The 25,727-nt window shown below is 45.0% G+C and overlaps 1 protein-coding gene across 5 annotated transcripts in view; it reads left to right on the top strand.

Moving 5' to 3' along the window:
* Positions 1 to 25,727, top strand: part of STON1 (stonin 1) — a 66,116-nt gene that overhangs the window by 25,177 nt on the left and 15,212 nt on the right. For 2 of the 5 annotated variants that reach the window (XM_045009442.1, XM_045009444.1), the window contains exons 2-3: positions 13,911 to 13,976; positions 23,696 to 25,669. In XM_045009442.1, the coding sequence (XP_044865377.1) occupies positions 23,746 to 25,669 (1,924 nt within the window). In that variant the 5' untranslated portion in view covers positions 13,911 to 13,976; positions 23,696 to 23,745. Of the gene's footprint in view, positions 1 to 6,142; positions 7,527 to 8,225; positions 8,861 to 13,910; positions 13,977 to 23,695; positions 25,670 to 25,727 lie in introns of those variants that run through there. The other 3 variants (XM_045009445.1, XM_045009446.1, XM_045009443.1) reach the window with 3 other exon arrangements.

Raw genomic sequence — 25,727 nt, 5'->3', positions numbered from 1 at the left:
AGAATTTCTGAAGAACTGTTATCACATCTTTCCATCAGCTAGCATGGTCACACAGCAACTGTACTCTGCATCAGCTATAGCCCCATGTACAGTAGTACAGCTGTCTGCCTGTTGAAATAATCTAGTCTTAAAGTGACAAAGGCATGGACTACTACTTCCAGGTTCAGAGCCAGTAGAAAAGGATATGAGTATTTCCCAGGCCTGGAGGCTGAGGAGTATTTCCACTGATGTCACTTGTGATTTTAGAAGCAACAGAGGATCCAAGAGCACCCCTAAATTGTGAAACACTTGTGCAAAGGATGGAAAATCATCTCAATAACAGGGGCAAGAGCTGCCTTGCTTATACGACTGAGTATGCTAGCATCTCTTTTGTTTTATCCTGAGTTTGTCAACTTGCTCTCCTCCCAGTTCCACTCTTAGGTAGGCACTGAGTAGACATGGAAATGGTGGCAAGAGGGCCTGATGAAAATGAAACACAAATCTAAGTGTCATTCATATTTTGTATGCAGCCTAAATCACCTTGCAGTCCCTCCCCCACTCCCAGCTTTATGCATGTGTTGAATGACAGTGGTGATAGTATGGAGCCTTACAGAACCCCATATGATAAACCCCTCTGGAAGATGAGCAACTACACAAAAATAATAAGTTTAGACTACTTTGATAGAAAAGTTCTGAACCACTACTGAGCAATATCACACAGTTGAGCCAGGCTGCACACGTGAGTCAGCAAAATCTGATGGTCAATACTAGAGGCTCCTTACACATCTCAGAGAATCAGCACATACACCAGACAGATGTCCTTCATTAGGAGATCAGCAACCCATGAGACAAGCTTAGAATCTGGTGCTTAGTCTTTCTATTTTAGGTTTTTTTATAATACCAAAGAAACTAAGCGGTTTGGCCTGGGTGACACCTCAACTCATGAGCCAGATTCAGAATGTGGTCCAAAATCTTATGTGGAGCCCTGAAATCGTTTGTGTGTTTAGCACAGTGTACCCTCCAATCAGGACCAAGGATTATTAGGTTTTGAAAAGTGAGGAGGAAAATGTGCATGATATATTAACCATTATCTGCCCAAGGACTTACAATATACTTCACTGGAATATATTTTTATGGTCCAAATGAAACTTAAAAAGTTGGGGTTGAGAATGAAATATCTCAAAGAACTTGAAATGGATCCAGAACCAGAATATTGAAGACCAAATACCCTTATGTTTTGGGGAAGTTTGGATATGAAACCAAAATCTGAAGCTTAGTTCTGCTTCTAGAAAGAATCTAACACTTCTTGTAGTATATGCTTTAAAATGCATTGCTGAGATAGAGCCCTTATGCTGCTTGTTTTCTTATTCTATCCTGCAAAACCCTCTTTCACGCTCCTAGCTACTGAGAGGACAACAGGATCACCCTGTATAAAGCCCAGCCTCTAATAATGTCATCATACCATCCAGGATGTCAAGTATCATTCCCTTTTTTTCTGTTTTAATAATATTAAAAACCAAAAAATTAAATTACAACAATTATTCAGAAAATGCTACAGGTTGGAGTCAATCTGATAAAACTAAGGATTTACTTGGGTTGAGTGGGGTGAGTGAAGAATGAGTTACAACCTCTGAGTAAACTTATGTTAATGTATTTAAGTTAGGCCCTGTGCTAAATGAAGGGTGGGGGGGAGCTCCCTTTTATGGACACCCAACCAGCCAGTAGCTATAAAATCCCTCTTAGTAGCTGTTCTCTAATTGCTCTACCTGTAAAGGGTTAAAAAGTCTCACTGCTATGCATAGGTAAAAGGAAGTGAATGGACACCTGCCCAAAAGAGCCAATGGGAAGGCTAGAATTTTTTAAAATGGAGAAAAGACTCTCCTTTTGTTTGTCTGTCTGTCTGTTCTCCCAGGGAGAGGTGGACAGGGCAGAGCTATGCTGTAAGAAGCTTGGGCCAGGTATGAAAAAAATCATCAGTATCATACCTAGAAACTACTCATTTAAAACCCCAGATATGTAAATAGATCAGGAAATGTCTAGGAAGACGCAATTAAGTTTATCCCTTTTATTTCTTTATGGCTTATGGATTCGTCTGTGCTAACCCCAGGGGCTTTTGTTTTGTTTGTAACTTTTAAGCTGGACCTCAAGAAATCTGTTCTTGATGCTTAATCCTTGTAGTTGCTCTTTTAAAATCTAGCACTAGCCTGAGTTCTCAGATGTATTTTCTTTCTTTTTTTTATTAATAAATTTTGCCTTTTTAAAGAACAGAATTAGATTTTTGTGTCTTAAGAGGTTTGTGCACATGTTGTTTAATTAGCTGGTGGCAACAGCTGATTTCCCTTCCTGGACTCTCAAAGGGTTCTGCACTTGGGTGGTGGCAGCATCTACCAATCCAAGGCCAGAGAAAAGCTGTAACCTTGGGAGTTTAATACAAGCCTGGAGTGGCCAGTATTAATTTTTAGAATCCTTGCGGGCCCCCACGTTCTGCACTCGACGTGCCAGAGGGGGGAATTAGCCTTGACATGGTGGTATAGATGGGATCATTTTGAACCACAAGCACAGACATCAGGGTTTTAAAAGGTCACATTTTTCCTTTTGGCAGCCTGCAAAGCCAGGGAATATTTTTTCTTTCTTTTCTTTTCTTTTCTTTGCTGCCTGAAGGGGAACAGGCACCCAAAAGGTTCAGTCTGAAAAGCCAGGGAGTCCAACAAGCAGTTTATTTTTTTTTCTAGCTTTGTGACAAGGATATGGCTAGGCTAGAGTAGGTCAGCCCTGTGCATGAGGTTGCAGTCAGGCACCGAAACCCTAGAGCAACCAGCCTTCCCAAAGCGGCATGCCACAGAGAAGACAGACCCAAGTCAAGCCCAGACATCCAGCTCCATGACAGAAATGCAGTGAGGGAACGGGGGAACGGAGATTTCCCCAGAGCGAATGGTCAGCCCTCCCCAACTCCAGATGCCAAGATGGAGGGATGTCCTTAAGCCAGACCTAGTCCTAATTGCGGAAGACAGGAATTTCTTCCTACAGATGAAGTGCTTGGAGGCGGAAGTGGAGGCGAAGCGCTTGGAGGTGAAGGAGAGGAAAGAGGTGAAGCGCTTGGAGGTGGAAGCAGAGGCGAAGCACTTGGAGGTGGAGGAGAGGAGATAGGTGAAGCGCTTGGAGACGGAAGTGGAGGAGAAGTGCTTCGAGGTGGAGGAGAGGAGAGAGGCGAAGCACTTAGAAGCGGAAATGGAGCTGAAGTGCTTAGAGCTGGAAAGGGCTAAGCTGGGTCAACCAGTTAGCTCTAACAGTCTTCCTCCAGGTACTGCTCCCCATTCCAAGAAATTCCCCACATACAAGGTAGGCGATGATATAGAGGCCTTCTTCGAAAATTTTGAAAGGGCCTGCCTTGGGTAGGACATCCATACAGACCAGTGTATGGTGGAGCTGAGGCCACAACTCAGTGGACCCTTAGCAGAGGTGGCAGCTGAAATGCCTAAAGAACACATGAACAAGTATGAACTTTTTAAACAAAAGGCCAGAATTTGGATGGGGGCTAACACTCGAGCATTCCCGTCAGCGGTTCAGAGCCCTAAGGTGGAACCCAGACGTGTCATTTTCCCAACACGCCTACCCATTCTAGCCATCTCATTGTAAAAAATTTGGATGCCTGGATATCAGGAGCAAATGTTAAGTCTCTGGAAGATCTGTCTCTCCTAATACAAATGGAACAGTTCTTAGAGGGTGTTCATGAGGAAATAGAAAGGTACATCCTAGATGGGAAGCCCAAAACTGTAATCAAGGCAGTGGAGATCAGAGCCAAATGGGTGGAGATGGTGGAGGAGAAGAAAGCTAATAGCAGTTGGTGGGGATACCAGAAGGGGCAACCCGAAATGACACCCCACCATTGGAGTGAGCCCAATCCGCCACATCGCAAGGAGGAGTCCTCCACACAGCCAAGGAGACCCCAGATGCCCTCTCGTCCCAACCCCCTACTTTCCAACCACCCACCTCGCCCCAGCCCACAGTCAGCTGGGTGATGCTTTAAATGTAATGAGCTGGGGCACGTGAAGGCCAACAACCCCAAGAGCACCAGCTTACTGCAGCTTATCACCCTGGGATCCCACCAAGAGCCTTCAGGCCCAGATGCCTTGCAAATACCCCCAGAGTGAAGGGAAACTGTGAGTGTGGGCGGGAGGAAGATTACTGCGTGGAGAGACACTGGAGCACAGGTGTCAGCTATCCACCAATCCCCGTTGGACCCCAAAATCATCGACCCAGAGGCCCAAGTGACAGTGCAACTCTTTAAGGCCAACTCTTTTAACTTGCCTACAGCCAACTTGCCTGTCCAGTACAAGGGCTGGTCAGGAATATGGACTTTTGCAGTCTATGACGATTATCTCTTTCCCATGCTGCTGGGAGAAGACTTAGCCAACCATGTGAGGCTAACAAAAAGGGTGGGGATGGTCACCCGCAGCCAGGCTAAACAGGCCTCCACACTTAACTCCATTCCTAAGCCTCCCACAAGGACCCAGTCTGTGTCCCCTGATATCACAGGCCCAGGGACCCAGCCAGAAGTGGTGGAACAGACCCCCAGACCAAAATCTATGGCAGCGGTTGTAAATCCAGTTTCTGGGACCCAGCCCAAGGATTGGAACTGGCAGAGCAGTCAGCACCAGAGCCCATGCTTGCAACCCTACCAGAGTCAGGGGAGCCAGCACCAAAGGGCGCCACAGAGCCCACACCTGCAGCAGCAGCTAAACCGGCGCAAGAAGTTCAACTGGAACCTGAAATACAACCTAGTGCAACAGGAAAGAGCAGTTCACAATCAATGGAGAAACTCCCATCACCTGCATTGCTTCCAGTGGGACTAAGCCCAAGTCCAAAACCCAGCAAGGAACTAATGTCTCCAGCATCGAGGGAGCAGTTCCAGGCAGAACAGGAAGTGGATGAAAGCCTCAAGGGAGCTTGGAAGGTGGCACGGATCGACCCACTGCCTCTCAGCTCTTCTAATAGGTCCAAGTTTGTTGTAGGAGGAGGACTCTTATACAAGGAAACCCTTTCTGGTGGGCACAAGGGGGACTGGCATCCTCAGAGACAGTTGGTAGTTTCAACTAAGTATAGGGAAAAGCTCTTGAGCTTAGACCACGATCAACTTAGTGGCCATGCTGGGGTGAACAGGACCAAGGACCGGTTGGGGTAGTCATTCCACTGGGAGGGAATGGGCAAGGATGTTTCTACCTATGTCCGGTCTCGTGAGGTGTGCCAGAGTGTGGGAAAGCCCCAAGACCAGGTCAGGGCCGTTCTCCATCCACTCCCCATAATTGAGGTTCCATTTCAGCGGGTAGCTGTGGATATTCTGGGTCCTTTCCCTAAGAACACACCAAGAGGAAAGCTGTACATACTGACCTTCATGGGTTTTGCCACCTGATGGCCGGAAGCAGTAGCTCTAAGCAACACTAGGGCTAAAAGTGTGAGCCAGGCATTAGCAGACATTTTTGCCAGGGTAGGTTGGACCTCCAACATCCTTACGGATTCGGGAACTAACTTCCTTGTCAGCGACCATGAAACGTCTTTGGAAAGCTCATGAGGTGACCCACTTTATTGCCACCCCTTACCACCATCAAACAAATGGACTAGTGGAGAAGTTTAATGGAACTTTGGGGGCCATTATATGTAAATTCATGAATAAGCACTCCAATGATGGGGTCCTAGTGTTGCAGCAGTTGCTCTTTGCCTATAGGGCTGTACCACATCCCAGTTTAGGGTTTTCACTCTTTGAACTCATTTATGGCTACAAAGTTAAGGAGCCATTACAGTTGGTGAAGCAGCAATGGAGGGGGAAGGGTTACATCTTCTCCAGGAACTAACATTTTGGACTTTGTAACCAACCTGCAAAACACCCTCAAAGACTCTCTAGCCCTTGCTTGAGAAAACCTACAGGATGTTCAACAAGAGCAAAAGGTCTGATATGATAAACATGCCAGAGAGCGTTCCTTCAGAGTAGGTGACCAAGTCATCGTCCTGAAAGTGCTCCAGGCCAATAAGATGGAAGCATCGTGGGAGGGGCCATTTGTGGTCCGAGATTGCCTGGGAGCTGTTAATTACCTCATAGCGTTCCTGGACCCTACCCTAAAACCTAAAGTATACCATGTTAACTCTCTAAAGCCCTTTTATTCCCCAGAAATCAAGGTTCTCCAGCTTACAGCCCAGGAGAGAGACAATGCTGAGTGGCCTGAAGGAGTCTGCTTTGAAGGGAAAAGGAATGGTGGCGTAGAAAAGGTGAGCCTTTCCTTAACCCTTGGGCGTAAGCAGCGACAGCAAATCTAGGAGCTGTGCACCAGCTTCGTGCCCAGGACGGACAGAACGGGCGTACCACTCCATTGACACAGCAGATGCTCGCCCAATTAGAGCCCAGCCCTACTAGATGGCTCCACAAGCGAAAACCGCGATAAAAAGGAAGATCAAGGACATGTTACAGATGGGTGTAATCTGCCCCTCTGAGAGTGCATGGGCCTCTCCAGTAGTTCTGGTTCCCAAATCAGATGGGGAAATCCACTTTTGCATGGACTGCCATAAGCTAAATGCTGTAACTCGCCCAGAGAACTATCCAATGCTACGCACAGATGAGCTATTGGAAAAACTGAGACGTGCCCAATTCATCTCTGCCTTAGGCCCCATCTGCTCTGGCAAGTTTCTGAGCACTAAAGCAGCTTTGAGGTGTACATGCTGCCAAGCCACTCAGTGCGGAGAAACTGCGCAGTTGCAGCACTATTAAAAAACAACCCCGACGAGAGGCGTAGAGCTTTCTGCGCCGGGGCTACAGCCCTGCGGTGCCAGTGTAGACACCGTGGCAATTACAGCACAGTGATTGGCCTCCGGGAAGTTTCTCACAATGCCTGTTCTTGCTTCTCTGGTCATCGGTTTGAACTCTACTGCCCTGTCCTTAGGTGACCAACTGTCAACCCCACCCCTTACATTCCTTTGTAAATTTGAAAGTTCCCTTCCTATTTGCTCGGTGATGCAGGCAGTGGTCTGAGCGCATCTTTCCAGGTGGCCATACCTGCTTCACGCACCAGGCAATCCCCCGCTTGGAGCAATGCCGAGCTGCAGGACCTCATTGGCATTTGGGGAGAGGAAGCTGTGCAGTTCCAGCAAACAGATTTCACGATGCATGATAGAAAGGGGCCATGACCAGGACACATTGCAGTGTAGGGTAAAAGTGAAGGAGCTGCGGAATGCCTACCACAAGGCCTGGGACGCAAACTGCTGCTCAAGTGCTGCGCCCACAAGCTGCCGGTTCTACAAGGAGCTGGATGTGATACTCGGTGGCGATCCCACCTCCACTGTGAAGGCCCCTGGGGATACTTCGTTGGCTCATGTGCCAGTCGAGAGTGGACCGAGCCAGGAGGTGGAAATCTTGGACAAATCAGGGGAGGGGGACCCAGAGGCAGAGGATGACTTGAAGGCCAGAGATGTATGTAGTCAGCTCTTTCCTACCATGGAAGGGCCTAGCCAGTCACAGCAGTCGGAGCTTGGCAAAGCGCAAACAGGAGAGGAGGCCCCTGGTAAGTGGATCTGATTTTGGGAATTGATGAAGCGAGTTGATGGGGGCAGAGGGTTGCAAAAAGCAGGCTTGTCTCCCACTGCATGCCTAGTCTGAGCAGCGGAACAGACTGCTGATAGACTCCCTCACTTCGTGGGAATCTCCCTCAGAGATCTCCAGGAAGCTCTCATGGAGATACTGGGCAATCCACTGTCACAGGTTCTTTGGCAGAGCTGCTTTGTTTCTTGCCCCATTAATAGTAACTTTCCCACGCCACTTTGCCGTGATGGGGGCGGAGGGGGATGGGGGACCATTGCTGCACACAGGCTAGCCGCATAGGCACCAGGGTGGAAGCCGCAGGCTTGGAGAAGACCCTCCCTTGATTCCCTGCTCACCATCAGCAGCGAGATACCTTCCATAATGATCACCTCCTGTGGAAAGTTTGGGGACAGAAATTATTATCAGGCCCACGCTACAGTGCTGGCTCTCCCCAAAAGCCATGTGCCAAGTGTATAGCAGGGTCCAGGAAGAGTGATTTACCCTGCCCCTGTGGCTACTCAGCATTTTGGGGGTTTTGTGGCTCATGTGTGCTCACCTGGGGTCAGCCAGTTAGTGACAGGAGTGTGAGTACTGGCTGTGTTTTAAATCACTGTTTTGAAGCACTGTTGTCTGTGTTGCAAACAATACTACTTCTGTAAAACGTTGCATTTAAACTTCACAGAGATGACCTTGGGAAGCCAGCCTCCCTTATCAGCGGCAGAACGGCTGCGCAGAATTAGAAAGCATCGAAGAAGAACTAAGGAGGACTTTCTGCATGAGGTTATGATGCACTCAGCTGCCGAGAAACAGGAATTGAAGGAGTGGTGGGACAGCTAGAAGAAGGACCGAAAGGAGAACATGGCACACCAGAAAGAAGCCATGGAGCGGCTCCTAACAGTTGTGGAGCGCCAAGGGGACATGCTCCAGGCAATACTAGCTCTTCAAACCGAGCAGCTCCGTGCCCGCCCTTCCCTGCAGCTGCTGTCACAAAACTGTTTCTCATGCATCCCCCACACACCACCAACACACTGTTATCAACCTCCTGGCTCCATTCTCTACCTGCAGCATTCCACTCCTCCCTCCTCACAGTCCAGCACTGTGGACTCCCAGTACCCACTGCACTCAACACCCATCCATCTGCAGTGGGCCCTGCTGAAGTACAGCACCGGGTGCATAGTACTCCAAAGGAGAAGGTTGTGTATGATCCCTGGACATACACAAATCTGTAGCTGTCCCGGGACCCCTCCTCCTCTTGAGAACTTCCCTTCTTCTGTACCTCCTCCCGCTCCCTGCTGATGAAATTTTTCATTTGACTCTCCCTCCTGTTGTTGTCTTTTAATAAAAGAATTGTGTTTATTTAAAAGCAATCTTTATTCTATTAAGTGAAAGCAAAAAGAGCACTCCAAAGCAACATGCAATAATGTTAAGGCCCCTTCTTGCATCATGTGCACCAATCACTTCCTAGCATTACAAGCACTGCAATCCCAAGCATGGCAACAAAGATTAGTGGCTTTCAGCTTCAAATTGCTGCCTCAAGGCATCCCTGATCCTTATGGCCCCGTGCTGTGCCCCTCTAATAGCCCTGGCTGTTCAAATTCAGCCTCCAGGCGCTGAGCCTCTGCAGTCCAGCCCTGAGTGAAGCTTTCCCCCTTCCCTTCACAAATATTATGGACCATACAGCATGGGGCTATAAGCATAGGAATATTGTCATCGGCCATGTCCAGCTCCCGATAGAGGCAGTGCCAGTGGGCTTTTAAACGGCCAACTGCACACTCCACAGTCATTCTGTACTTGCTCAGCCTATTGTTGAACCGCTTGTTGCTGTTGTTAAGTTGCCCTGTGTATGGCTTCATGAGCCATGGCATTAAGGGGTAGGCGCTGTCTCCCAGGATCACAATGGGCATTTCGACTTCCCCTATGGTGATCTCCTGGTCTGGGAAGAAAGTCCCTGCTTGCAGCTTCTTGAACAGGCCAGTATTCCAAAAGATGCATGCATCATGCACCTTTCCGGACCAGCCTGCGTTAATGTCTGTAAAACGCCCATGGTGATCCCCAAGTGCCTGGAGAACCATTGACCAGTGGCTAGGTGGTCTGGTGCCAGACTTGGAATGTGCGTGCCATCTGTCGCCCCTCTGCAGTTAGGGAAACCCATTTGTGCAAAGCCATCCACAATGTCATGCATGTTACCCAGAGTCATGGTCTTTTGGAGCAGGATGTGATTAATGACCCTGCATACTTCCATCAACACAACTCCAACAGTCAACTTTCCCACTCTGAACTGGTTAGCAACCGATCGGTAGCAGTGTGGAGTACCCAGCTTCCACAGTGCTATCACCACGCGCTTCTCCAACAACAGGGCAGCTCTCATTCTTGTGTCCTTGCGCCGCAGTGCTGGAGTGAGCACATCACGCAGGCACATGAATGGGGCTTTAATCATGCGAAAGTTCTGCATCCACTGCTCATCATCCCAGACGTGCATCACGATTTGATCTCACCACTCAGTGCTTGTTTCTTGATCCCAAAAGCTGTGTTCCACTGTGGTCAGCACCTCCATGAATACCACAAGCAATCTCGTGTCGTAGCTAATACGCGTGGCGAGATCAATATCGAACTCCTGTTGCCTTTGTAGTTTAAGGAATAACTCTACTGCCACTCTTCACATGTTGGTCAGAGTGAGCAGCATACTGGTCAGCAGTTTGGGATTGAGGTTGCAGGAACTAACCATCCCGATGTGTAGAAAGAATAGTAAATATGGCTGGTGACCAGCTTGGCTTAACAGAGAAATCCTTGCTGATCTTAAACACAAAAAAGAATTTTACAAGAAGTGGAAGATTGGACAAATAACCAGGGAGGAGTATAAAAATATTGCTCAGGCATGCAAGAGTGAAATCAGGAAGGCCAAACCACACTTAAAGTTGCAGCTAGCAAGAGATGTTAAGAGTAACAAGAAGAGTTTCTTCAGGTATGTTAGCAACAAGAAGCAAGTCAAGGAAAGTGTGGGCCCCTTACTGAATGAGGGAGGCAACCTAGTGACAGAGGATGTTGAAAAAGCCAACGTACTCAGTGCTTTTTTTGCCTCTGTCTTCACGAACAAGGTCAGCTCCTAGACTACTGCACTGGGCAGCACAGCATGGGGAGGAGGAGACCAGCCCTCTGTGTAGAAAGAAGTGGTTCGGGACTATTTAGAAAAGCTGGACGAGCACAAGTACATGGGGCTGGATGCGCTGCATCCAAGGGTGCTAAAGGAGCTGATGGATGTGATTGCAGAGGCATTGGCCAGTATCTTTGAAAACTCATGGCGACTGGGGGAGGTCCTGGATGGACCCAGGGGGAGGGATAGCTTAGTGGTTTGAGTTTTGGCCTGATAAACCCAGGGTTGTGAGCTCAATCCATGAGGGGGCCATTTAGGGAACTGGGGTAAAAATCTGTCTGGGGATTGTTCCTGCTTTGAGCAGGGGGTTGGACTAGATGACCTCCTGAGGTCCCTTCCAACCTTGATATTCTATGATTCTATGACTGGGAAAAGGCTAATGTAGTGCCCATCTTTAAAAAAAGAAAGAAGGAGGGTCCGGGGAACTACAGGCCAGTCAGCCTCACCTCAGTCCCTGGAAAAATCATGGAGCAGGTCCTCAAGGAATCAGTTCTGAAGCACTTAGAGGAGAGGAAAGTGATCAGGAACAGTCAGCATGGATTCACCAAGGGCAAGTCATACCTGACTAATCTAATTGCCTTCTATGATGAGATAACTGGCTCTGTGGATGAGGGGAAAGAAGTGGACGTGTTATTCCTTGACTTTAGCAAAGCTTTAGAAACTGTCTCCTACAGTATTCTTGCCAGCAAGTTAAAGAAGTCTGGGCTGGATGAATAAGGCGAATAGAAAGCTGGCTAGATCATCTGGCTCAACAGGTAGTGATCAATGGCTCCATGTCTAGTTGGCAGCTGGTATCAAGCAGAGTGCCCCAAGGGTTGGTCCTGGGGCCGGTTTTGTTCAATATCTTCATTAATGATCTGGAGGAAGGCGTGAACTGCAACCTCAGCAAGTTTGCAGATAACACTAAACTGGGAGGAGTGATAGGGATAGGATACAGAGGGACCTAGACAAATTAGAGGATTGGGCTAAAAGAAATCTAATGAGGTTCAACAAGGACAAGAGCAGAGTCCTGCACTTAGGACGGAAGAATCCCATGCACTGCTACAGACTAGGGACCAAATGGCTAGGCAGCAGTTCTGCAGAAAAGGACCTAGGGTTTACAGTGGACGAGAAGCTGGATATGAGTCAACAGTGTGCCCTTGTTGCCAAGAAGGCTAATGGCATTTTGCGCTGTGTAAGTAGGGGCATTGCCGATAGATGGAGGGACGTGATCATTCCCCTCTATTCAACATTGGTGAGGCCTCATCTGAAGTGGTGTCCAGTTTTGGGCCTCACGCTACAAGAAAGATGTGGAAAAATTGGAAAGAGTCCAGCGGAGGGCAGCAAAAATGATTAGGGGGCTGGAACACGTGACTTATGAGGAAAGGCTGAGGGAACTGGGATTGTTTAGTCTGCAGAAGAGAAGAATGAGGGGGGATTTGATAGCTGCTTTCAACTATCTGAAAGGGGGTTCCAAAGAGGATGGATCTAGACTGTTCTCATTGATACCAGATGATAGAACAAGGAGTAATGGTCTCAAGTTGCAGTGGGGGAGGTTTAGGTTGGATATTAGGAAAAACTTTTTCACTAGTAGGGTGGTGAAGAACTGGAATGGGTTACCTAGGGAGGTTATTAGAGGTTTTTAAGGTCAGCTTGACAAAGCCCTGGCTGGGATGATTTAGTTGGGGATTGGTCCTGCTTTGAGCAGGGGGTTGGACTAGATGGCCCCCTGAGGTCCCTTCCAACCCTGATATTCTATGATTTTATCATCCATTCCTGGAGCCCAAAAGAATCAGGGTGCGCAGTACACAAACCATTGAAAGATGGCGCCAAATGCGGACAGAAGCACAAGGATTGATGGGATTTGAACAATGCATCACGGGGCATTGGTTCTGGACCCAGGATGCCCTGTGACCCCCTCCGCCTTCCCACAAGTCTTTATTGAAAAAGAGAAAGAGGTGCTATGTGGGATAGCTGCCCAGAGTGCACCACTCTGAATAGTGCTGCTAGTGCCGCAAGTATGAACACGCTATTGTGCAGGCAGCTATCAGTGTGAACAGCGTTTTCCATTCTGCGCTCTCTGAGCGGTGTTGTAACTGCTGGGGCTGTAACTTTGCAAGTGTAGATGTGCCTTTAGATTTAACTAAGGGGTACTGGCAAGTGCCACTGGATAACCCAGCCAAGGAAAGGTCAGCCTTCATCACCCATGTAGGGCTGTATGGATTTAATGTGCTCCCTTTTGGACTGCACCCGCCACCTTCCAAAGACTGGTAGATAACTTTCTGGCTGGATTTGGGGAATTTGCAGTCGCCTACCTTGATGATGTGGCCGTATTCTCAGATTCATGGGCAGAACACCTGGAACACCTTCAAGCTGTCTTCCAGCGCTTAAGGGAGGCAGGAGTAACCATTAAGGCCAAAAAATGTTAAATAGGGCTAAACAGGGTAACGTACGTTGGACAGCAAGCGGGTCAAGGAACTATCAACCCCCTACAGGCTAAAGTAAGTGCTATTCAAAATTGCCCTGTGCCTAAATTGAAAAACCCTTCTTGGGCTTCGCTGGGTATTACAGACGATTTGTACCACTCTACAGCCAAATTGCCACCCCATTGACCAACCTAACCAGGAAAAAACAGCCAAATGCAGTTGAATGGTCTGAGAAGTGTCAAAAAGCCTTTAACCAGCTTAAGGCAGCCCTTACGTCTAACCCTGCATTAAGGGCCCCAGACTTCGACCAACCTTTCATCGTAACCAGAGATGTGTCCAAGCATGGTGTAGGAGCAATTTTAATGCAGGAAGGACCAGGTCAACAATTCGAAACAAAAAACTTTCTGAGAGGGAAAGCCACTGGTCTGTCTCAGAAAAAGAATGTTACGCCATTGTGTATGCTGTGGAGAAGCTACACCCGTACATTTGGGGACGGCATTTCCACCTGCGTACTGCACAGGCTACACTAAAAGGGCTTCACACTGTCAAAGACACTAACAAAAAACTTCTTTGGTGGAGTTTAGCTCTTCAAGACTTGGATTTTGAGATACAACACATATCAGGAGTCTCTAACAACGTGGCTGATGCACTGTCTCGGGAAGGTTTCCCAGAATCAGTGACGTAAAAATGTCCTGTTTTCTAAGTCATTATAGTCCTTAAAATGTGGAAAATACTGTTTAGTTCTTCCTGTAATTAGTAGTAAAATTAGAGGTGCATGTATCTTATTAACTCTGTTTTCCTAAACCTCCAGGAAGAAATCCCAGCCGGTGTGGACCCGACCTGAACCAGGCTGTCCAGCACCGACTGTGATTTGGGGGTATGTATGTGACAAATGAAAGGTGGGGCAGCTCCCTTTTATGGACACCCACCCAGCCAGTTAGCTATAAAATCCCTCTTAGTAGTTGTTCTCTAATTGCTCTACCCGTAAAGGGTTAAAAAGTCTCACTGCTATGCATAGGTAAAAGGAATTGAATGGACACCTGCCCAAAAGAGTTAATGGGAAGGCTAGAATTTTTTTAAATGGAGAAAAGACTCTTCTTTTGTCTGTCTGTCTGTTCTCCCAGGGAAAGGCGGACAGGGCAGAGCTATGCTGTAAGAAGCTTGGGCCAGGTATGAAAAAAAACATCAGTATCATACCTAGAAACTACTCATTAAAAACCCCAGATATGTAAGTAGATCAGGAAATGTCTAGGAAGATGCAATTAGATTTATCCCTTTTATTTCTTTATGGCTTATGGATTCCTCTGTGCTAACCCCAGGGGCTTTTGTTTTGCATGTAACCTTTAAGCTGGATCTCAAGAAATCTGTTCTTGGTGCTTAATCCTTGTAGTTGCTCTTTTAAAATCTAGCACTAGCCTGAGTTCCCAGATGTATTTTCTTTTTTTTTTTCTTTTATTAATAAAATTTACCTTTTTTAAGAACAGAATTAGATTTTTCTGTCTTAAGAGGTTTGTGCGCACGTTGTTTAATTAGCTGGTGGCAACAGCTGATTTCCCTTTTTTTTTTTTTCTCAGCTCTTCCCCCGGAGGGGAGATGAAAGGGCTTGAGGGTGCCCCACAGGAAGGAATGCCCAAGGGCGCCTTCCTGGGCTCTCACTACTTGGGTGGTGGCAGCATCTACCAATCCAAGGTCAGAGAAAAGCTGTAACCTTGGGAGTTTAATACAAGCCTGGAGTGGCCAGTATTAATTTTTGGAATCCTTGTGGGGCCTTTGTGGGGAATTAGCCTTGACAGACCCTTATCATTTGAACACAGATTTTTTTTTATCTAGTTTTAGTATTCTACAAATGGTATTTCCTGTCACATTTCTGTATTAAATACCACACATTCTTGTGATTTAGATGTTATGAGCTGCACAACATATGTGCTAATATAAGGTCAATGTCTTTGTGTACAGTTTTCCTGTGATTAAGAACTTGTGGATTAAATTTACATGGATCCCATTCTAGTTTTTCAAGAGTGAGAACTGGTATATTTAAAACTCTGCTTCATTGCCATTTCCAAGGAAAAGTTTCTTAAAATTCCTGAAAAGGAGTGAATTGAAGCACTTCATGTCAGGTTGTTTTTTAAAGAAAGATTAATTTGTTGAGCCCTGCACTGTGAAGGCTTGGGGCAGCAGATTCTACGGGGCAGCATACATGGCCGCCTTTTTTTTGTTCGCTGCTCAGCAAACTCGGCAGGGCAGCCCGCGTCCTTCCCTCCCTGCCGAGCGGAGCGGCGCGGCGGTCGGGGCCGCCTGGCGAGCGCCCCGCTGAAGCACTGGCCGCCCCCCTTCTCTCTCTTCCCCCCCGCTCCTTCCCCCACCCCTCCCCTCCACTAGACCGGGCACGTACTCTGCAGCACAGGGAGTTCCTCTGCACCCTGGCTCCGGCCGCCCTGAAGGGTTTTTTGTTTTGTTTTTTTTCCCCTTCTTTGCCAGCTGCGCCATTGTTCCCCCCCCCCCGCTTTGCTGGCCACGCCGTTTTTGTTTTGTCCCCCCTTCCCCACTTTGCCGCTCTGGCCGCGCAGTGTTTTTGTTTTGTTCCCCTCCGCTTTGCCGCTCCGGCCGCCCCCCCCCCTTTTTTTTTTTGCTTGGGGCAGCAAAAAAGCCAGAGCCGGCCCTGGTTCTTCCAAAAGTTTACAACTGAACATTGACTTAATACAGCTTTGAAATTTTACTATGCAGAAGAAAAATGCTTCTTTCCCTTAATTTTTCTTAGTAGTTTACATTTAACACGGTACTGTACTGTATTTGCATTTTTTTTGTCTCTGCTTCTGCCTGATTGTGTATTTCCAGTTCCAAATGAGGTATGTGGTTTACTGGTCAGTTCATAACTCTGCTGTTCATAACTCTGAGGCTCCACTGTACTATTTATTTGAATATTTCCTTTTTGTTTTTTATATACGTACTATTTTTACTCCCAATATCTCAAAAAGTAATAAGGGAAAGCTCCATTCATGCCAAAAGGCATCTGAATGGCATAAATACAGATGAGAGAGATGCATGTGGAAAAATGTTTTTCTTCATAGACTTTTATTAACTGAAGTTAAATATTTCACAGGTAAAAAGACTGGAGCTTTAAAGCAAAATCTGTGGAAAAAGCTGTAATTTCATGTTCAGACAGAAAAAATGTATAGAAAGGCAATAACTGTGGACAGAGGTATAGATATGAATATTAACATGTGGAATAACTGACACTGAAAAGGTGCCATGTCAGTGATGGGAAGGGGAATAGTTCACAAAGTGCTGTTTGGGAAAAATATATATTTGTTGTATATAATGTGTATGTACTTACAGTCACATTTTATATTTTGTCATTTTTTCACTTATGCTAGTCCATATTTAACAACTTGTGTGTGTCAAAATAGTTAAATAAAAGGTTTATGCTTTGTCCTACCCAATTCAAGCCCTATCTCTGCACTCTCCTGAGTCCGTTTCAGTAGAATTTCTCTTTCAATCACTTCCTTTCTGCCCATTCATCATCTTCTCCTGCTCCCATCACTTACTTGTCTCTTGTAATCTCCCTTTGAGCTCTAATGCAGAACTTCTGTGCCCACTTCCCACCACCCTCCAACTTGTTGATGTGCCCCAGAATGCTTTGCTCCTAATTGTCACAGCAAAAGTGATGCTCTGAGTGAGTACTACCCCACCTGTGATTAAAAAAAAATAGCAAGGTATTTTGGGATGATACTAGCTTGCCTGTGGAAAACAGACCATGTAATTTTGAGATTACTGGACTAAGATGGTAGGAGGGGAGACTGGAAAAGAGGTGAATAAAGAAGCCTGGCAACTAAAGGGGAGTGGCTGAAACAGTAGAAAAAATGGTAATGATGTAGGGAGGAAATGACCCAAGTTTTCTGTCCATTGCTAAACTTCAAACGCATACACAGTGTTTGAATGGATAATGGAGACACTAATGGGTCCTCACTACAATGTAACCATTTGGAACGCTCTATCTTTTGAGAGGTGGAGGAGAAATGTTACTAAAAGTAACTAGTGTACTGCAAATTTTTTTTGTGAAGAAAAAGGTTTAGAGTTAAAAAAATAATGAGAGACTAAAACAACTCCATTCTAAATTCTTGTTTGTTCAGCAATAAAATAAGCAAAAAGTTTGTCATAGTCCAGGATGCATTCCTAAATTTTAAGTTGGCCCAGAAGAAATTGCAAAGTTTATGGCACAACATACTAATTCATTTGGCTGAACTCTTTCCTTTTTAGAAACAAACTGATTTCCTAATCCCTGCAGGCTAAGAATGGCTTGTGTGGCTATATGACAAATAACTCAAATAAACAAATTGATGATATAGCTGTGAGGGGAAAATGCTTCCAAGTAACTGTTGTCTAATCCTAAATTATATAGGAATATACATGCAGGTGGTACAATGAGTAGAAACACGGCCATTCTTGTGCTTCATGCAGACATAAATGTGTACTGACATAATCAGGATATCCTTTCTAGAATGAACAGCATTTGTACAAACCCTGCAGTGTTTCATTGTATTTTGTTTCCTTATAATAATTAGAGATTTATTTCTTGTTTCTTCATCAACCACAAGGAGTGTGTGGTGGGGGGAGAACTCTTTGGGGACAATATATCTAATATAGGGATATAATGTTATGTGTTTCGTGTTTTAAATTATACATTAAAAATTGAAGTCTAGGTTAACTGTTTACTTCAGTGATAGATCTCAGGGGTTCAGGAGCCAAATTAGCAACCAGCATTACCCAAAATCATAGAATCATAGAATCTCAGGGTTGGAAGGGACCTCAGGAGGTCATCTAGTCCAACCCCCTGCTCAAAGCAGGACCAAACCCAACTAAATCATCCCAGCCAGGGCTTTGTCAAGCCTGACCTTAAAAACCTCTAAGGAAGGAGATTCCACCACCTCCCTAGGTAACCCATTCCAGTTCTTCACCACCCTACTAGTGAAAAAGTTTTTCCTAATATCCAACCTAAACCTCCCCCTCTGCAACTTGAGACCATTACTCCTTGTTCTGACATCTTCTACCACTGAGAACAGTCTAGATCCATCCTCTTTGGAACCCCCTTTCAGGTAGTTGAAAACAGCTATCAAATCCCCCCTCGTTCTTCTCTTCTGCAGACTAAACAATCCCAGTTCCCTCAGCCTCTCCTCATAAGTCATGTGCTCCAGCCCCCTAATCATTTTTGTTGCCCTCCGCTGGACTTTCTCCAATTTATCCACATCCTTCTTGTAGTGTGGGGCCCAAAACTGGACACAGTACTCCAAATGAGGCCTCACCAGTGCTGAGTAGAGGGGAATGATCACATCCCTCGATCTGCTGGAAAGGCCCCTACTTATACAACCCAAAATGCCATTAGCCTTCTTGGCAACAAGGGCACACTGTTGACTCATATTCAGCTTTTCGTCCACCGTAACCCCTAGGTCCTTTTCTGCAGAACTGCTGCCTAGCCATTCGGTCCCTAGTCTGTAGCAGTGCATGGGATTCTTCCGTCCTAAGTGCAGGACTCTGCACGTGTCCTTGTTGAACCTCATCATATTTCTTTTGGCCCAATCCTCTAATTTGTCTAGGTCCCTCTGTATCCTATCCCTACCCTCCAGCGTATCAACCACTCCTCCCAGTTTAGTGTCATCTGCAAACTTGCTAAGGGTGCAGTCCACACCATCCTCCAGATCGTTAATGAAGATATTGAATAAAACCGGCCCCAGCACCGATCCTTGGGGCACTCCACTTGATACCGGCTGCCAACTAGACATGGAACCATTGATCACTACCCGTTGAGCCCGACCGTCTAGCCAGTTTTCTATCCACCTTACCGTCCATTCATCCAGCCCATACTTATTTAACTTGCTGGCAAGAATACTGTGGGAAACTGTATCAAAAGCTTTGCTAAAGTCCAGAAATAGCACATCCACTGCTTTCCCCTCATCCACAGAGCCGGTTATCTCATCATAGAAGGCAATTAGGTTAGTCAGGCATGACTTGCCCTTGGTGAATCCATGCTGACTGTTCCTGATCACTTTCCCCTTCTTTAAGTGGTTCAGAATTGAAAGAACCACAGTAGTGTGAATTCATTGTTTAATTTACTAATTATATATATATATAATTCTCACAGCAAAATAACTGACCGAGTATTCTACAATTGGTTAATAACATAGTAAAAGCATCCTGACTGGTTAGTAACTTAGATTGTGTGATTTAATTATTAACCAATGTTTTAATAACATATCCTGCAAAGAGCTGCAGGAGATACATTAAAGAGCCACTTGTGGCTCGCGAGCCTCAGTCTGAGTATCACTGGTTTACCGCTTGAATTCTCATACAGATTACATTTAATAATCATACAATCATAGAAGATTAGGGTTGGAAGAGACCTCTGGAGGTCATATAGTGCAACCCTCTGCTCAAAGCAGGACCTTCACCAACTAAATCATCCCAGCCAGGGATTTGTCAAGCCGGGCCTTAAAAACCTCTAAGGAAGGAGATTCCACCACCTCCCTAGGTAACCCATTCCAGAGCTTCACCACCCTCCTAGTGAAATAGTGTTTCCTAATATCCAACCTAGACCTCCTCCACTGCAACTTGACACCATTGCTCCTTGTTCTGTCATCTGCCACCATTGAGAACAGCCAAGCTCCATCCTCTCCTCATAAGTCATGTGCCTCAGCCCAGCTTCAGGTAGTTGAAGGCTGCTATCAAATCCCCCCTCACTCTTCTCTTCTGCAGATGAAACAAGCCCAGTTCCATCAGCCTTTCCTCATAAGTCATGTACCCCAGCCTCCTGATTATTTTCGTTGCCCTCCGCTGGACTCCAATTTGTCCACCTCCTTTCTGTAGTGGGGAGCCCAAAACTGGACACAGTACTCCAGATGTGGCCTCACCAATGCCGAATAGAGGGGAGTAATCACTTCCCTCGATCTGCTGGCAATGCTCCTAGTAATGCAGCCCAATATGCTGTTAGCCTTCTTGGCAACAGGGGTACACTGCTGACTCATATCCGTCTCATCCACTGTAATCCCCAGATCCTTTTCTGCAGAACTGCTGCTTAGCCAGTCGGTCCCTAGCCTATAGATTCTGTATGGGATTCTTTGTCCTAAGTACAGGACTCTGCACTTGTCCTTGTTGAGGTCTTGTCCTTGTTGAGCATCATCAGATTTCTTTTGGCCCAATCCTCCAATTTCTCTAGGTCACTCTGGACCTACCCTCAAGCATATCTACCTCTCCCCCCAATTTAGTGTCATTTGTGAACTTGCTGAGGGTGCAATCTATCCCATCATCCAGATAAGCATAATAATGCTTATATCAGAGGAATATTTCAGTTAAACCTAATTTATTTACTGACTGAATGAATTGTTCTTTTCCAGACTCCCAGCCAAATCAGTGCTAAGCAGAATGAATGTGTCACTACTTCTTGGGCTTGTGGCTAAAGTCAAGTGTAAAAGAGTCTCTTTATAAACCACTAGGCCTAGAAACCACCCTGAAAAGGGTTTAGATGTGCTAATCTATGATGTAATCTAAAGGGGAGGAGGGATAGCTCAGTGGTTTAAGCATTGGCCTGCTAAACCCAGTATTGTAAGTTCAGCCCTTGAGGGAGCCACTTAGGGTTCTGGGGATTGGTCCTGCTTTGAGCAGGGGGTTGGGCTAGATGATCTCCTTCCAATCCTGATATTATATGTGCCCACATTTCTGCAGCCTCTGATAGGTTAAATCAGAAGCTGAAATAATTTTGGGTGTTCTCATAATCTTCAGTTCCCTGTATCTGATCTTCACTTCTTTTAGTGAAAGTCATCCCACAAATTACAAGCAAAATCCAATCTACACACAAAATAAATACTGTTTATAGAACCTGTTTAAGGTTGTACAGTTAAGCCTTCACAAGCTAGAGAATTCCAGGGTTAAGATTGCACAGGCAATTCATCTCGTTGTGTGTAATGTATTATGATACAGGTTTAATTACATGATCATATACTAATTTTTCCACAGGACACTCTCATTCAGTGCACAGGATGGATGGTGCTCACTGAATAAGTAGTTATTCATTATTTCTTTTTAGCCAAAATGTGACTTCAGGCCTTATTTACTGCTCACCATCTAAACCCTGCACTAAATACAGAATTATTAATTTCCTCATGGGCTTTTCTGTGGCACTTGTTACCATAGTAGCTGAGCATTTCACAAACATGAATGAATTTAGGTTCACAACACCAGTAGGTGTTATAATGGAGAAATTATAATAACCATTTTACAGCTGGGGAACTGATGCACAGAGAGATTAAGGCCAAAATTGTCAAAAGTATCTACCATATTGTCTCCCCTCCCATCCCTCCTCAGAGGTTATTAGCAGAGTTTGGACCTGTAGATCCCTAGCACACTAATGGAGTAACAGATGGTTGTACAAGGCTGTTATCTCATTGTGGACCAGCCACCAGAGGCTGATAGGACACATTTTGCTAGTGGGATTCACAGCTCTTTGCTGACACCAAAGGAAAGTTGAAAATCAGGAATCCTGGGTTCCACTCCAGGTTTGGAAGGGAAATGTGCTCAAGTAGTTACCCTTCTTCCCCTGTCCCTTAGCATGCACCTACCTGTTTCTCTTCCCCTGCCACTATGCCACACCAACTGCCTGTCTTTGACTCCCCCCAACCCCCCAGCCTGTCTCTGTACCCCTCTGCACCTATCCCCACCAGAATTCAAGCCTTGTCACCTCAGGCATAGACTGTGTCTTCCCTGACCCAGCACCTGTCCCTGTCTCTCTGCAGCCCCATGTCCCTCTCCCTGAAGATACAATGCTTTGTTAGTGACAAGCAGCAAACCCCTCCAGGTGCTGTTATCAATCAGCACAACAGCATGTGGATCCCCACACCCAGCTAGATTGCATGAATGCTCCCAGAGCCACTCACAAATCACTCAGAGAAAGGCACCAGCTAATTCCCTCCAGTTCCCAGCCTTACACCCCAGAGCTGTACTGTCTTGCCCTGGTCAGAAGCCCGACCAGTGTAAGTTTATTACCTAGTCCGCCCCACCCTCAATGTGGAGAGATCGTGCCCTAGCCTTTGTAACCTGAGTTGAGATTTCCCAAGCACTTCAAGCAAAATAGATACCACAGAAAATAAAAGATAAGCACATAATCTAAATCTTAAACCTTATTACACTAGGCAGTATTTAGATTGAGCAATTTTCTTACTCCATTGGATGTTACAGTTCTTAATACACAGGTCTCAATACAACTAGTCTCCTCAGTTGAAGTCTTCGTCTTCTCAGCATTCTTGTTGCTTTCATGATAAAGAGATTGCACTACAGTACTTGTATCAGGTGAATTGAAAAATACTATTTCTTTTGTTTACAGTGCAAATATTTGTAATACAAAAGAAATATAAACGGAGCACTGTAAACTTTGTATTTTGTGTTGTAATTGAAGTTGATATATTTGAAAATGTAGAAAATATCCAAAATATTTAAATAAATGGTATGCTATTATTGTTGAACAGGACAATTAATCACAATTGATTTTTTTAATTGCTTGACAGCCCTAGTTAAGAATGTTTTAAGTTTGTAAAGTGTAGCACTCAAAAGTTAGGAAATGCCAGAATTCAAGTTGCCTGTGCAAGCTTACTATGTCCCTTTATGATTATGTAATATGACAGTCTTTAATTACTTTTTTCCTCCATAGGACCCTTTCGTCCTGTTCCTCTGCACCTAGTCGTATGCATTTGAGTTTGACTGTTTCCTTTTCCTCCATGCTGCCTAGGCATCAGGCTCCCTGGCCTCAGTTCTGCTCAGCCTCTTGTTGGAGCATGTGAATTGTGGCTGGCACAGAACTCTGTGTGAGTAGATCAGGCTCAGTACAGATGGAATGTTCAGGGAATTTTTCTGCCAGCCACAATGAACTTCTGAGATATGTAAATTTATATTTTTAGAGGCTTATAACTCAGCCAAATTTGGGTGAAATTTCAGAGATCGAAAAAGGGCATAGGGATGAGAGTACCCAGCTTCCTTCACATGCACACATGCCACTCTTCCAAATGGTAAGTTTCTGCCCCAAAGCGTGGAGGTGCTATAGCTTCTCAGCAAAACAGTTGCAAGAATTTTTTAATATGGGCAAAGCAATGCATTTTCCCCCTAGCCTCCATCTTGGAAACAGACGAGCCATTTTTACTGAACTTTTCCAAAAAATTCATCATGAGGCAGATACCCAGCATGAAAATTTCAGCTCAAACAGTTATTTTGCGAAAGATAACAGAGCTTTATAATGGAAAATGTTAGGCAACCTTACCTATCGGTATTTCTGTCAGCTCTACTTACAGTGTGTGTGGGTGTGTATATCAGATGTTCAAAGCTGTCTGCTAAGTTTGGGGTGCCCAATTTGTGACATCAATTGGAGGTCTATGGGTGCTCAGTACTTTAAAAATCAAGCCTTAGGTGATTCAAGTCGTGCATCCAGAAATTGAGGTGCCCAAAACTGGATGCTCATGAAAATGCAGGCATTATGAAATGTGACTGTTATAAGTTTTTTTCAAAAGTAATTGCATTTATTTCTTATCACGTTTGTTCTTGTTTTGTGTTATTTCTTAACAGATGACTCAGAGGTGATACCTGTATAAGTGTTTCAAGTTTTTTTCTACAAGATGTGTTCCACATATCCAGAAAACTGGGTCACTTTTGATGATGAACCTCTCTTTCAGTCTCCTCAAAAATCAGTGGAAAAGCGTAATACCTGTACAGCAAATGGTCTTAACCTCAATCTTGCTAATGTGCATGAATCTTCCAGTAGGTCATCCTGTACAAGCAGCACCCCACTTTCTTCTCCTATAGCTGACTTTTACTTAAATCCTGGACCTCCTAGTAACTCTCCACTTTCTACACCTACCAAAGAGTATCCAGGAAGTCCCTGTATCCCCAAATCGGGAATTCACATTCTTTATCCTATTCCTGAATTGTCATCAAACATTAATCTTCACCCACCACCTGGGACTTGTTCTTCCTTAGCTTTTCAGAAACTGAGCACTGCAGCTAATGATAATCCACCTAAGATTTTATTCTCTAAACAAGCAGCCCCGGGTGAAATAAATCCTACTTACCAAGAAAGCTGCAATAAATTAGAAGATCAGATGGAATTGGAACACTTCCAATATTTTCAGAATGACTGTGCTTTTTCAACATTATTTTGGAAAGAGGGGTGTTCAACTAGCATGTCTCCCTATAATGTTGACACACAAAGAAAGGATAAAAAGCTTTGCAGAAGTATTTGCCGTCCTAAAGAAAAAGACAGTTGCCATGATCAGAAAAGTGTCAATCAGAATTCCTTCAGTTATATCTGTGAAAGGCTTGAACATTTGCAAACTGATACTTCGGGAAGCCTGTCTGCCTCCAGCATACATGCATGGCATAATCTCTCTTCTTTCATTCCACACAGTCTCTTCAGGAGCCAGAAAAAAGATGGTTGGCCTTTCATGCTAAGAATTCCTGAGAAGAAGAATATGATGTCATCTCGGCAGTGGGGTCCTGTTTATCTTAAAGTCCTACCTGGGGGCATTTTACAAATGTACTACGAGAAGGGCCTTGAAAAACCTTTCAAAGAATTCCAGCTCCAACCATGCTGTAAACTGTCAGAACCCAAGCTAGAGAACTGTAGTGTTTCAGGAAAAATCCATACCGTGAAGATTGAATATGTGTCTTATACAGAGAAAAGAAAATTCCATCCCAAAGCAGAAGTGGTCCATGAACCAGAGGTGGAGCAGATGCTAAAGTTAGGAACCATAGATTACAATGACTTCACTGACTTCCTTGCAACAGTTGAGGAAGAGTTAATGAAGCTTCCAGCCATCTGTAAGCAAAAGAGAAATTATGAGGAACAAGAAATTATACTAGAAATAGTGGATAAGTTTTGGGGGAAAATCACTAAAACAGAAGGAAAACTTGTAGAAAGTGCTGTCATCACACACATTTATTGTATGTGTTTTGTGAATGGCAATACTGAATGCTTTTTTACTTTAAATGATCTAGAGCTTCAGAAAAGAGATGAACGTTATTTTGACAAGGACCTGGAGAAGAAATGGATTGATATTCTTGACTACCATTTCCATAAGTGTGTCAAAACACATGAGTTTGAGCAATCTAGAATTATTAAGTTTACACCCTTGGATGCCTGTAGGTTAGAACTGATGCGCTTCAAGACACTGTATAATGGGCAAGACCTTCCATTTTCTTTAAAGGCTGCAGTAGTTGTTCAGGGAGCATACATTGAACTTCAGGCTTTTATAAACATGTCTTCTACTTCTCTGATTCCAGCACGTTTGCATTCCATGAAATACTGTGAAAATGTCATGATACGCTTTCCAGTTCCTGCACAGTGGATCAAAGCACTTTGGACAATGAATCTCCAAAGACAGAAGTCCCTAAAAGCAAAAATGAACAGAAAAACATGCCTTGGTTCTTTACATGAGGTTGAATCTGATCCTGTTATTCAGGTCTCAATTGGAACAGCAAAATATGAAAGTGCCTACAGGGCTGTAGTGTGGAAGATAGACAGACTTCCGGATAAAAACTCAAGTAAATATATTCTGCATTATCAAAATAGTATTTTTTGGGTACAGCTCTTCTACTGGAG

Source organism: Mauremys mutica, chromosome 3, assembly GCF_020497125.1.
Source record: "Mauremys mutica isolate MM-2020 ecotype Southern chromosome 3, ASM2049712v1, whole genome shotgun sequence".
Classification (NCBI taxonomy): Eukaryota; Metazoa; Chordata; order Testudines; family Geoemydidae; genus Mauremys; species Mauremys mutica.
The sequence above is the reverse complement of the archived record's forward strand: the minus strand, read 5'-3'. Positions and strand labels throughout refer to the sequence as shown.